The 12,667-nt window shown below is 41.1% G+C and overlaps 1 protein-coding gene across 1 annotated transcript in view; it reads left to right on the forward strand.

Moving 5' to 3' along the window:
* COL22A1 (collagen type XXII alpha 1 chain) overlaps positions 1-12,667 on the forward strand; it is a gene marked incomplete at both ends in the record, with an annotated part of 226,292 nt that overhangs the window by 141,231 nt on the left and 72,394 nt on the right. Inside the window, 2 exons of the mRNA XM_082015057.1 lie at positions 550-603; positions 10,130-10,183. Coding sequence (XP_081871183.1) covers positions 550-603; positions 10,130-10,183 — 108 coding nt within the window. The remainder of the gene's footprint in view (positions 1-549; positions 604-10,129; positions 10,184-12,667) is intronic.

A 12,667-nucleotide genomic window follows, 5' to 3' on the forward strand; every position in this document is an offset into this window, starting at 1 on the left:
TGGCTTTATGCCACAAGGTCCTGGCTAAAATATTTTGTGGATGAAAAATAAGAATTGGGTATGTGTATTTGTGTTTCAACACAATTTTTACAAGAATCTAGACATGCCAGCATTCTTAATTTTGGCTTAATTATAGCTTATTCTAGTTATATTTTATAAACCAGCTCTGCAGGATATCTCAGTTCAGACTGTCACTGCTGCCTCATTTGAAAATACTCTGTATTTTCTTGCTTTTGAATTGTTTGTTGTGTTTCACTGTTGATTGGGTTTTCTAAAATTGATGGCATTGTGAAGATGTGTTACTTAGGTAAATCTGGGTTTAATTATGTAAATTAAATATAGTTGTGTGCTCTGTATATAATCAGGGCATTGCCACTTTTCTCTGTCTTGTTTTCTTATTCCCTTCTGCTCACAGGACAACATAGTTATCAGGTAAGACTTGTCTAGCTAGCCATGCAGTAAAGGTAGTACAAAACAGTTAGGAAATGGTTATATAGTTCATTACTTTTTCTTACTCAGTTAACTTTCTAAAACTTTTCACTTTTAAAGGGAGAGGCTGGTCTGGAAGGCAAGCCTGGAGTCCCTGGTTTACCAGGTCAAAGGGTGAGTTGTTGTTTTTATTTAATCTAAGTCTCAAGAGGCTGGGGATGGCTTTGGTTTGGTATTTTGACTCACTTTACATATACTTTTCTACTTATGTAATGGTTCTGGATGCCCAGATCCTTTCCTCTATTCCCTCTTTGTGGTTCCAGCAACATTCAGTACCTCTTGGAGTCCACTGATTGTATGCAGTACCCTGTGGGACCCCAGGAAAGTTTCTTTCTTGTCATTTGCTCTCTTGTCTTCATGTCTGCTCCTTCATAGAATCATAGAATCTTTAGGTTGAAAAGGACCTTTAAAGGTCATGTAGTCCAACCCCCCTGCAATGAGCATGGACATCTTCAACTAGATCAGGCTGCTCAGAGCCCTGTCCAACCTGACCTTGATCCTTGTTGCCAAGAGGATTCTTGATACGACTCTGTGTAGAGCCACTCATAATATGGGCAGACTGAAAGTTCAGAGAAATGCTATTGTCCTGGAAGTCAAATACATGCATTCTCTCAACCCGTCTTTCTTTGTTTCAGCCCATTCATATGAAGAACATCTCACTAGACAACAGATAAGGGTGGAAGTGAGATACCTGCTTAACCTTTGTAGAGGCCATCACTTCTGTCTCTGTACTGCTGTTTGATGGGTTACTTTTTTAAGGAGTCACAGAGACTTGATCACAGCTTAATCTATAGATGAGATCATGGGGGTTGCCTGTAACGGTTTGCACTTGAGTCAGCACCAGTGCTGTTAAAAGAGTGGATGTAAGAGTGCTACTTGTGAGCACAGGAGGGTTCCGGGCAAAGGACAGTACAGGGAAGAAATACATACCTTGGTAGGTGTTTTTCTACAGACTTTCAATTGAATTGCATGATATTAAATTGAGCTGTAAGCTTGACTTTTAGGAATCTTCTCCCTGGGAAGATGTGGCATGCAGTCTCGTGTAAATGCCATAGAGGAAAAGGGCATTTACTTGCTTTTTTGTACTTTTCCAGTCTTCAGAAAATATCACCGTATCACTTTAGCAAACAACTGTGCTGTGCTTTACTTATGCACTGACAAGTTTGGAATTGGCCTAGCTTTAAAGCCTGCTGTGAAACACTGTTTCTTGAGTAAGATTAATAGAGCATATTATCTGGGTAAAGGACAGTGATCCATGACTATTTGCAACAGGACACAAAGTGCTCCTGCTAATGATCATTTGATTACAGCTATCATTTGATCCATACTGTCTTTGAATGTTTCCCCGGACTCTGTTGTGTCTAGCTAGTTAGACTACTCCTAAGGGTCTTTATTAGTCACCAGGCATCTTAGGTGGATAGATATATTTTTTTTTAATTAAAGGCCATTATTCAACGACTGAATATGTGAGATGAATCAAAATCCTGGGCTTGCTGGATCTACATGGGCAACCTACATGTGGGAGAGAGAACAAATTAGCAGATGCTACTGATTCACCATTAGTACAGTTCTTGACAAAGCACAATTATAAATCCAGGCATTGATTATCATCTTACATAAATTTGGCTGCAGAAAGCAAGTGTTTCTCTAGACAGGCTTAGAAGTTAAAATGCCAAGAGCAGAAATCTCCTCCAATATTTGTTTGAGTCTGCTTTTAAATGATTGGATGTGAGGTGAGGGCAGGCTCTGAAGGCATAACTCAGAGCTGTAGTGAACCCTCTTGCACACACCCAAACAAGAAGGTTCTCTAACAGCATAGTCCAGCATTGAGGACACGGATGGGATCATGATGCCTCAGTTTCATTGGTGGCTTCAGCCCTGGCTTCTTATAAGACTTGGCTTGTTGACCGGATATTAGGAAAAATTTCTTCCCTGAAAGAGTTATCAAGCATTGGAACAGGCTGGCCAGGGAAGTGATTGAGTCACCATCCGTGGAAGCATTTGAAACACGTGTAGATGTGGTGCTTAGGGACATGGTTTGGTGGTGGACTTGGCAGTGTTAGGTTAACGGCTGGACTCGACAATCGTAATGGCCTTTTCCAACCAAAATGATTCTATGATTCTATTCTATGTCTCTGGTGCCTTTTGAGGGCTTGCCACCAAACCAGCCTTGCTATCTGCAAGCATTGAGAACTTTAGGTATAGCCCAGCCATACCCAGCAGGTCACCTCCAAGTTATTTAGAGCACCACCATGTTACTCTCAGACAAACTTTCCAGAAGTTATGGACAAAAGAGGGCATACTCACAGCTGTTCTTGAAAGCATAAAGGTTGCTGGTGAGTCACAGGAAGTGTGTCTGAAACCTGGGATTTGCTGTTCTGCAGGAGGATGAGGGAGCAGGGAACAGGCTGAAGAAGACACTACAGGACCCTAGTTGGCATTAGAAAGAGAAAGGCACCTGAGCTGACTGAAGAATGTGATAGAGAATCTTCCTAATGTTTTATTTAGAAAAAAATGAAACCAGACATGTTTGGGGGCAGAGAGTGAAGGGAGTGTTGCGGTCTGAAAAAAAGCTGATGATATTACAGTGATCTGATTGCCAAATTTATCATAGGCTAAATTTGTTGCATATAAATCTCTCCCTCCTGCAGCCCATTCCCAGGAGCTCTGATACGGAGCATGTGTTTTCAATGTAATTATAATAATGCACACTCACAGACATAGTTCTTTAATGTGGAAAGCTAATCGGAGGGCTGCTTACATTTTGGGGAGTAGCCCTGTAGTGGAAACACATTAAGAGGAGCATAAGCTGCAAAGACAGATCATCTTTCAGGCATTTAAAAGCACTTCGCTGTTAGCTTGCTTTAGTTGCACGTCTTGAGGTGTCTTACAGGCACAGGAAATATGTGCAAAGTCTCCTCAGTTGCCGTGGTTTAACCCCAGCTGGCAACTAAGCACCACACAACCGCTTTCTCACTGCAGTGGGATGGGGGGGAAGAGAATTAGAATGGTAAAAGTGAGAAAACTCATGGGTCAAGATAAGAACAGTTTAATAATTTAATAATAATAATAATGATGATGAAGAAGAAGAAGAAAAGGAAAATAATAAAGAGAGAGAAATAAAACCAAGAAAGACAAATGATGCAAATGAAAACAATTGCTCACCACCAACTCACCAATGCCCAGACAGTCCCCAAGCAGCAGTCCCCTGGCCAACTTTCCCCCTAGTTTATTGCCGAGCATGATGTCATATGGTACGGAATATCCCTTTGGTCACTTGGGGTCAGCTGTCCTAGCTGTGTCTCCTCCCAATTTTTTGTGCCTACTCGCTGGCAGGGTAGTATGAAGAGCAGAAAAGACCTTGACTCTGTGTAAGCACTGCTCAGCAATAATGAGAACATCCCGGTGTTATCAACACTGTTTCCAGCACAAATCCAAAACAGAGCCCCATACTAGGTACTGTGAAGGAAATTAACTCTACCCCAGCCAAAACCAGCACGTTGGTACATCTGCTGAACTGCTAATCTGACAATTCACGTCCATCCTTTGATCCTGCCTGAGGGCAGGAGGTAACAATTCCAACCTGAACCAGGCAACTGGGTTATGTTCATTTGATTAGCTGGCTGTTTCTAAGTTCCTGGCACTTGATGTCTGTATTTTGACAATGATACCCTCATATCAAGAGCTCACAGTGGGAAGAAAGCAGCTTTGCTGTTCTCATCTATCCCATAAGTCCTTTGAGTGATAGACAGTACCGTTTCTCTGATTTTACTAAACCCGCCTGAAAAAGAGGTAGAACTCTGGGAGTCTGGTTTCATTTAAGATGGTTTTGTGGGTTTTTTCCCCGCTTCATGTCCTCTTTATTCTGTGAAATTGAAGAGAAATTAAGTACTTTGATTCTGCTCTTCAGTTTTTTGATACCTGTTCTGCTGAAATATTTGTTGGAAATAAAGTGAATTTTTTTTTGCTTGACAGGCACAAAAGATGTAGATATATGGCATGCTCCTGGAAAGCATGCAGATCTTTGGGTAATCCAGCTTAAACACAGAGTTTTTCTGAAGTGTACTCCAAATAGCTTGGATTTAAAAAATTTGCCTCTTATTGAAATGATGGAAGTTCATTCAAGTGATTGAAATTTGAGAAGGAAACCAAGAGAAAACATTTATCCTATAGCAGTACTTTCCACATAGGCATGAGGTACCAGCTACCTAGATCCATTCTGAGTTTGACGTGCTGTACTGCAGCCTAGTTTTCTAAATATGCATTATCAAAATTTTCCTATGCTCAAAGAACTACCAGTGCAAAATGAAAAAAAATACAGGAACCTCATAGGATAGTAAGAATAGTCTTACGGACAAAAAAAAAGGAAAATATCTTTTTAAAATAGTAACCTTTAATGAATGTCCTTCTCCATGTTTAAGACTCCAATGTACATGAGTCAGGCAGATAAGTAATAATAATTTCCCTTTTTTCAACTTCATGCACAAAGTAATTTATGCAAAGCACAGAATGAGAGTGAGTCGGATGTAGAAATAGAGATAACTTAGTAAAATTTTGCTACAAGCCCCTTTTTTTGTGAGCTAATTACAAAGTTCAGTGTCACAGTCTGTCAGGTTGGAGGCAAGAGGAATAAGTGCAGCTCCAGGAGTGAGTTACAAAGGGGTATCTTCTGCATCTTTGATTCAACTGTCATGTTTCAAATGGTTTTCATGTTCATGTGTCCACATCCTGAACGTGTCCTGAATGTTTATTCCTGAAGTCACAGCAGCACAAAAATTGTAACAGACCTTTCTTGACTCTTTACAACTAGATTACAAGGCTATGAGTCTCAGTAAGTGCTATATGTTTTACAGTACAGCCTAAAGGATCCTGTTAAACGTGGGGACTACTGGGTTCAGGGCACACCCTCCACCCAGAGATTTATTAAGAGCACTTGCCAATAGATGAAAGGCTTATCCCTGTTAGCTGTCATGGTGGAGATGAATTTATCAGATCTCTGGAGAGCTGCTGAGCTCTTTGTGTGTTTGATGGTGGGACAGAAATACATGTATTTAACTTTCCCCTTCTTGACCCACATCTCTCCTAAGTCGGTTGTTCCATATGATGTTCCTGTTCTGGCTAGTCACAACTTGAAATGGGCAGTCAACACTCTTTCAACTCTTATTTCTCTGTGTATGAACTCCCCTTGACTTGAAAAACCTTAGACCCACATGGTCCAAGGGAAAGAGATAGTTGATTGGTATCTCCAGGGGGAGATGTGTAAATAATCCAGCAGAGAGAAGAGAATAAGTTTGCCCGGCAAATTAGGTAGGCTTTTTGGAAGGAGCCAATCCCAAGGTGCAATCTCTTTCAACGTCCAGAAAGCAATGCGCGCTCGCAGCCCAGAAGGCCAACCGTCTCCTGGGCTGCATCCAAAGCAGCGTGGCCAGCAGGGCGAGAGAGGGGATTTCTGCCCCTCTATTCTGCTCTGGTGAGACCCCCCTGCAGTGCTGCGTCCAGCTCTGGAGTCCTCAGCACAGGAGAGACATGGACCTGTTGGAGCGGGGCCAGAGGAGGCCACAAAAATGCTCCGAGGACTGGAACAGCTCTGCTGTGAGGACAGTCTGAGAAAGTTGGGATTGTTCAGCCTGGAGAAGAGAAGGCTCCGGCGAGACCTTATTGCAGCCTTCCAGTACTTAAAGGGGGCTTACAGGAAAAATGGGGACAGACTTTTTAGCAGGGCCTGTAGTGAGAGTACAAGAGGTGATGGTTTTAAACTAAAACAGGGCAGATTCAGACTGGATATATAGGGAGTAAATTTTTGACAATGAGGGTGGTGAAACACTGGACCATGTTGCCCAGAGAGGTGGTAGATGCCCCATCCCTGGAAACGTTCAAGATCAGGTTGGACGGGGCTTTGAGCAACCTGATCTAGTTGAAGATGTGCCTACCCACTGCAGGGGTGTTGGACTACATAACCATTAAAGATCCCTTCCACTTCAAACTATTCTATGATTCTATCAAGTCTTTATAGCCCTTTTTGTTCTTTGTCACAACAGCCCCAATAATCACCAATAAGCTGGCCAACCCTGATGGTATTTGCCATCCTGAAGCTAGGGAGATGCTCTCACTTCATAATTTACTGTCATTATCCAATACACATGGAGATTATAAAAGGCTGGTGCCTTCAGGGAGCTCAAACATTGATTAACACTGCTGGATTTCTTCTGGCTTCTCTAGTAATGTAGAGGTAAAAAGACTGGGCTGAAAGGGATAATCCTAGGATCCCATCTTGCTTACAGAGATAATAGTCGGCATTTACACTAGCAGTCATATTTGTTCACAATTAAGGATACTTCTTATGTACTTTGTACCAAATCCATCTCTCTTTGAGGGCCAACCTCAGAGAAAAACATGCTATGAAAATACATGGCCATTCTGGCTATTGTACAGTGAGATGAGAAACAGTCTTGGGCTGTGATACATTTCAAAATTTCCCCTTTAGCAGAGTGGAGCCAACCATTTTCCCTTGGTTTCCTGTCTTTTGTATGGCAGAGATCTTTCCAATGGATCATTGTGTTCATATATATTTGTGGGTGCTTGAAATGCTCAGATAACGTTGCCTGCCCTAGCAAATTCAGCCATGCAGAAATCAAAATGTTAGCAAATTAACAAAAAGAAGGGAAAGGAGATTGATGGCATGGATTAAATCCAGAGTGAAGCTGTAATTGTCAGTAAGGTAAATATACCCATTTCCAATAAACCACACATTTTTAACTGTGCTATTGTTCAAATTGCTGGTAAAGGCAGATAGCATATATTTCATAAGGTCAAAGGATATACATATTCTTAAACACTTAGCTGTTTCTTACTATAAGTAACAAAGCATAATTGCTGCTTTTTTCTGTCCTATTATTAGGCAGTGTGACATTTTGCTGAGCTTTGCTCTCATAGGTATAATTTCTCCCAGCAAGTATTTCTACACTTTATAGACAGGCTGTAATGTTATGGAGCAAATCTGTTGTAGGTTGATTTTGGCTAACCTCTGAGTGGCCAAAATGTCCAGTTCATAATGGGTAATTACATTCACAGCCTCACTGTCAGTGTAATTATATGTTGCTTTAAGGGATTTCTCAGTGTTTGAAAAGCACCAGAGTTTCTCAGCATTATACCCAAGGAAAGGCTAGGTTCCTCTCAAAGCTCTCCTTTCTGCTGCAGATTAGCGTGCCTGGCCATCAGTATGGAAACAGAACAATCGGCGTATACTTGTCACAGGAGGCAAAAAATGTCCTTCTCCTTCTCGGCTTTTGAGATATATTGGGAGAGAAGGTGGTGCTGCTACAACCTTCCTCTGGTTCCCCAAGTAATATTTTACAGGTGGGACAAAGTTTCCAAAAAGCAGCAGTTCAGCAAACTGTAACCAGATAACGCCCTTAAGCTGTAAAACTGCTAAAGCCACACCCTTGTAGACCCCAAAAGAAGGTCTATGTATACTACTTGCATATCCTCGCTTGCAGGGTTGCAAGGCTCATTGGGATTTTGTTGGCCTGAACATTAATGTAGCTATTGCCCATTGTGATTTTGTGTAGAGTACACAACAGGGTATGTTCATGCTCTCCAACTTGCAGTATCTGATTTAGGGTAGCTACTTAGGAAGTTAATTTCTTTATGCTCCTTCAAAGGGTTATCAAAAATGTTTCTGTCAGGTTCCTGCCTTTAATGCAGTCTCTGAATTAGAGCCTAAGAAGATGCATAAACATTGCAAGGGGAGGTACAAGGTGGGTGCTAATTGTGCCCAGTGACCAATGAAGTTGATGGGACGTGCAGAAATCTGTTACACTGTGTTGTATGCTGGCCTCAGTGTTACAGCTGTGGAACCAACCACCTTGACGTGTAGCTCCCACGTTGATGGGAAGCTGGAGCTGACATGCAGTCATACTCATCTCCCATGTCTGGCCCCACACACCGCATCCTGTATGCTCTATTCACAAGCTAATTTATTTATTTAAATGAGCATTTTAACAGTGTTCTTTGCATGGTCAGCTTGGCAGTTGCCAAAATGAGCATCTTTAACTAGAAAACTTATGTTGGATCATGTGGTGACATGAGTCCTTCAGGTTAGAAATGGGCTCTTTCTGGCTTTGACAAGCATAGAAGAGATGTACATTGAAAAAGTAGAAGGAGCATTCATGAATAGTGTATGTACTTGAGTGTATAATGTAGATTTTTATTGGTATTATTAGGGTCCTGGAAACGACTACAAACTCCTCCTGATACCCAAGGACCTCTAGAACTCTAATTTTCTTCTTAAACTCTTCTGTATATGACAGATGCTTTTTTGTCAGGAGAAAAATAAGAAAAAGGTCAGATCCTGACACCTCAGCTAATGCATCTCAGTCAAAATTGGGGAAAATGTGATGAAAATTTGTTTTGTTTGTGATGTTTTAGCTCTTTCATTCATTTAATTCAGCAGGAAGCTGTTGGTGATAGCTGTTGTTTCTGGATATATTTCAATAAAGAAAAATAAAGGGAAAATTATATTTATGACTCTTACACATGTGACCAATCACATCATCGGTGATGTGAAACTTGATTAATTATAATATCCTTCTAAAAAGAAAATCAGTTTGGATGAGAAGGAGAAATGAGGGAGAAAAAAAAATGACTTCTTTCTGTCTCTCGGATATTTATATGACTCCTCTTGTACCCTCCTAGTATACTACTAACAACCTCAGAAGTATTAATGATTCAGTGTCTATTATACATCAGGGAAGGTTAGATTATTTTTACAAAAAAGCTGAATCACAAAATACATGACTGACTTACCCAAAGTAGCACAGCAAGTCAGCTATTGAGAAAAAAATCCAGCCTCTGCCTTAACTCCAGTACTTCACGCATCCTTACTCCATCCTTTCTTCCTCCATTGTTCTAGTGTAGGACTTCTCCCTGTGAACTCTCTGAGGTCACACCTGTGGAGAACACAGGTGCTGCAGCATCCATATAGGTGAACTTGTCTCAAGGGTGTACTCCAGGTCCTTGCACCAGCGAAGCTCTCAGGTTCTTCTGGAGGAATCTTTTTTTGCTTGCAGAGGAATCAGTGAGCTCTGTCCCTTGGTGTTAATTCCAACCCTAGTTAGAAAAGCCTCATGGGTTCCTGTTTCCTGGCATAGAGATTGTGAATCTTTTATATTCATCCATGCACCAGAGTTCTTAATTATTTTCTTTAATGCGTGAGACCATGCAAGGAACACAAGGGACACTGCTTGGCTTTGTTGGGGAGGGGTGAAGGGCTAGACTGCAGCAAGGGAAGTGCCTCTCAGCATGTGTCTACACATGGTACCTCCCTTGGCTACATCACAGCACTGTGACTTCTCTGACCCCTCTTTGCAGCACCCAGGTGGGACTGTGGAGTGTAAGAGACACCAAGATGTGCATGAGACCAACCCTCATCTGTGGGGGTTATCACAATATGGAGAGATAGAGACCTGTCAAAGACAACTGGAGTTTCACATCCAAATGGTGTCTGTTGCCTTTGTTTCTAGCCTTTGTGTTTTGTGTACCCACATTATGGTGATTTACCAGTTTTGGGGTGAAAGACTTTGGAAAGTCAGCAGCAGTCTTTGCCCTGGTGACTAATACTTACTCTTCTGTTAACATGCAGGGTAAAAAGGGAGAACCAGGATTCCCAGGAATCAATGGTCTGATCGGCCCTCAGGTAAGTCATGATTTCTTAATTTTCACATAATATATGGAAAAAAGTATTTTGTGGCAACAGGTGCCTTGGAACCGCAATGCAGCATGCCGTGACCTTGTTCTCATCAGCACTGCCTTTGAAGTTGGTATTTCTCCTTTAAAAGCCAAACTAATTTATCCTGTGGTGATTGAGAGAAGTCTGCCTGTCTGGCAGCAATTACTTTTACATTCCACAGTTTTTCAACATTTTTGAACAGGGGCATAAGGAGGTGTTTTGCATGTGATTTCCCCATTGCTTGTGCATAGAACAGTATCATTCCAGAGGGAAAGCAATGATTTGTGTTTTGTAATATTTAGGACAGTGTCTCAGTTAATTGCTGGCTGTGTGAATTGGAAATTGCAGATACACCTCCTGTGCTACAGTCTTGAGGGAAGAAGCAGTTTAAAAGGTATTTGCTATTCAGAAAGCACACTTCTTTGAATACAAGCCTGTTTTGTGGCTTTAATACCCACATTTCTACTTGTTACAGGAGGATAGGTGTTGGCTTGCTGAGGAAGGTAGAGACAGGGGCTTAAAACTAAATGTTTATTCTCCTTGTGAGGAAGGACATCTTAAATTAATGACCCCTTAGCTCCTTTGTTTAAAGCTTTTGGCAAGATAGCGCTCCAAATTGCACCATCTGTAACACCATAAGGGCAAAATGGTGTTGTATATCTTAAGCATCGTCAGAGAGGATTTGGCTCCACCTTGGATCAACCCACTCTGTGCTGTATTACAACAACACTGACATTGGCCTCTGGTTTGGTTTCGTGTTAACTTTGTAGCTGAACTCAGCTGACCCAAGTTACTTTGTAGGGTCACTCCTGCAATAAGAAAAATGTCTTTGGGAATGTCCTCAAGCAGGAAAGAGGCAACCTCACTTTTAAGTTGACCACTCAGGATAAAACTGAGACTTTCATTCATTCCATTTTAAATAATAAATTAGTGAACTGGGTCTTTGGCTTAGTTATTTTGTTTCAATAATTGGTTAAGTTTTGGGCAGGAATGAAGAGCCTCTGTTACTACAGCTGTTGCTGATGTACTGCAGCAAACAAAACACCACTTGATACTGATTTACGTATTTTTAAGACTTTTTCCTTTGATACAGTATCTGGTTTGCAAGTATTTCATCAGCAGCCTTCAAGAGGAATGAAGACAGTATTTCTAATGGATTTAAAAGATTTTGTTAGTTTTGTGGTTTTTTCTTGTTTGTTTGTTTTTCCCATTGGATAACATTAAAAGGTCCTCCCAAGCCTTTTGAACCATTGGGAGAGGTGCTTTTGGGGGAAGATTATTCTCCATGCATTATTTCTGAGATATGTGACACTATCCACCCAAACAATGTCACACTTGCTCAGCTCAAGTTCCTTGCAACTATAAAAAAAAATACATATGCAAGTGTTACCGATTTTATAAATGTATCTGAGAAAATTGCTTGCATAGCATTAAGTAATTTTCCTTTCCGCACAGGCTAAATAAGGTTAGGAAATTTTATGTTAATTAAAACTGCATATAATGCTAGCCCCATCGAGGGATACTTAAATTGACTGTTTCTCCAAGCTAACTGTAAGAATGGAAAAATATTGTTCCTATTCCTGCAGTGGCACTCTGTTCTGAACATATTACTGCAATTTTCCATATTTCTGTTTGGAGAAGGTGCTTACATTCAGTTTGTGACAGAACTACTTTTCAACTTAACAGCACTTTTTATGACGTTAGTTTTTTTAAGCACTTTATCAGCTTTCTTTTTCTTAATCAGACTAGGTTCCAAAAATACTCAAGAAGAAAAGCGGTTTCCTTATGCTGTAGTTAGATGGATATTCTTGTATGGAATTCTGTGTCAGCTGTTCCTCTGCTATCTCCGTAGTGCTGAGGGCCAACTAATTTGAGTTGGCCTTACATAAACTAGATTAGGGGGCTTGTCGCGTAGGACAAGGGGTGATAGTTTTAAACTAAAAGAGGGCAGATTCAGACTAGATCCAAGGAAGAAATTTTTCACAATGAGAGTGGTGAATACTGGCACAGGTTGCCCAGAGAGGTGGTAGATGCCCCAACCCTGGCCATTCAAAGTCAGGTTGGACGGGGCTCTGAGCAGCCTGATCTAGTTGCAGACATCCCTGCACATTGCAGGAGGGTTGGACTAGATGACCTTTGAAGGTTCCTCCAACCCAAACTATTCTATGATTAGGACACTAAAATAACCTCCCTTTCCTCTGCTATTTTAAATTTAAATATACTTTTGTTTTCTGACCTGATTACCCCATTAATAGCTGTATAGGCAAAAGGAAGGAGTGGATATAGGAGCTGTAGAAGGCACATTGTTGCTGAAAGACATAGAAAAAAACATCTGAAGTTACTTTTGGGCTTTGTCAAGAAAAATAGTTGCTGTCATGCTCAGTCCAACTGAGCCACAGAAGGATCAGGCAGCTGTGCAAGCGAACCAACCTTCAGAGCTACTCTGGAGCA

The sequence above is a fragment of the Phaethon aethereus genome (genome assembly GCF_964289735.1).
Source record: "Phaethon aethereus genome assembly, chromosome: 2".
NCBI classification, from domain to species: Eukaryota; Metazoa; Chordata; class Aves; order Phaethontiformes; family Phaethontidae; genus Phaethon; species Phaethon aethereus.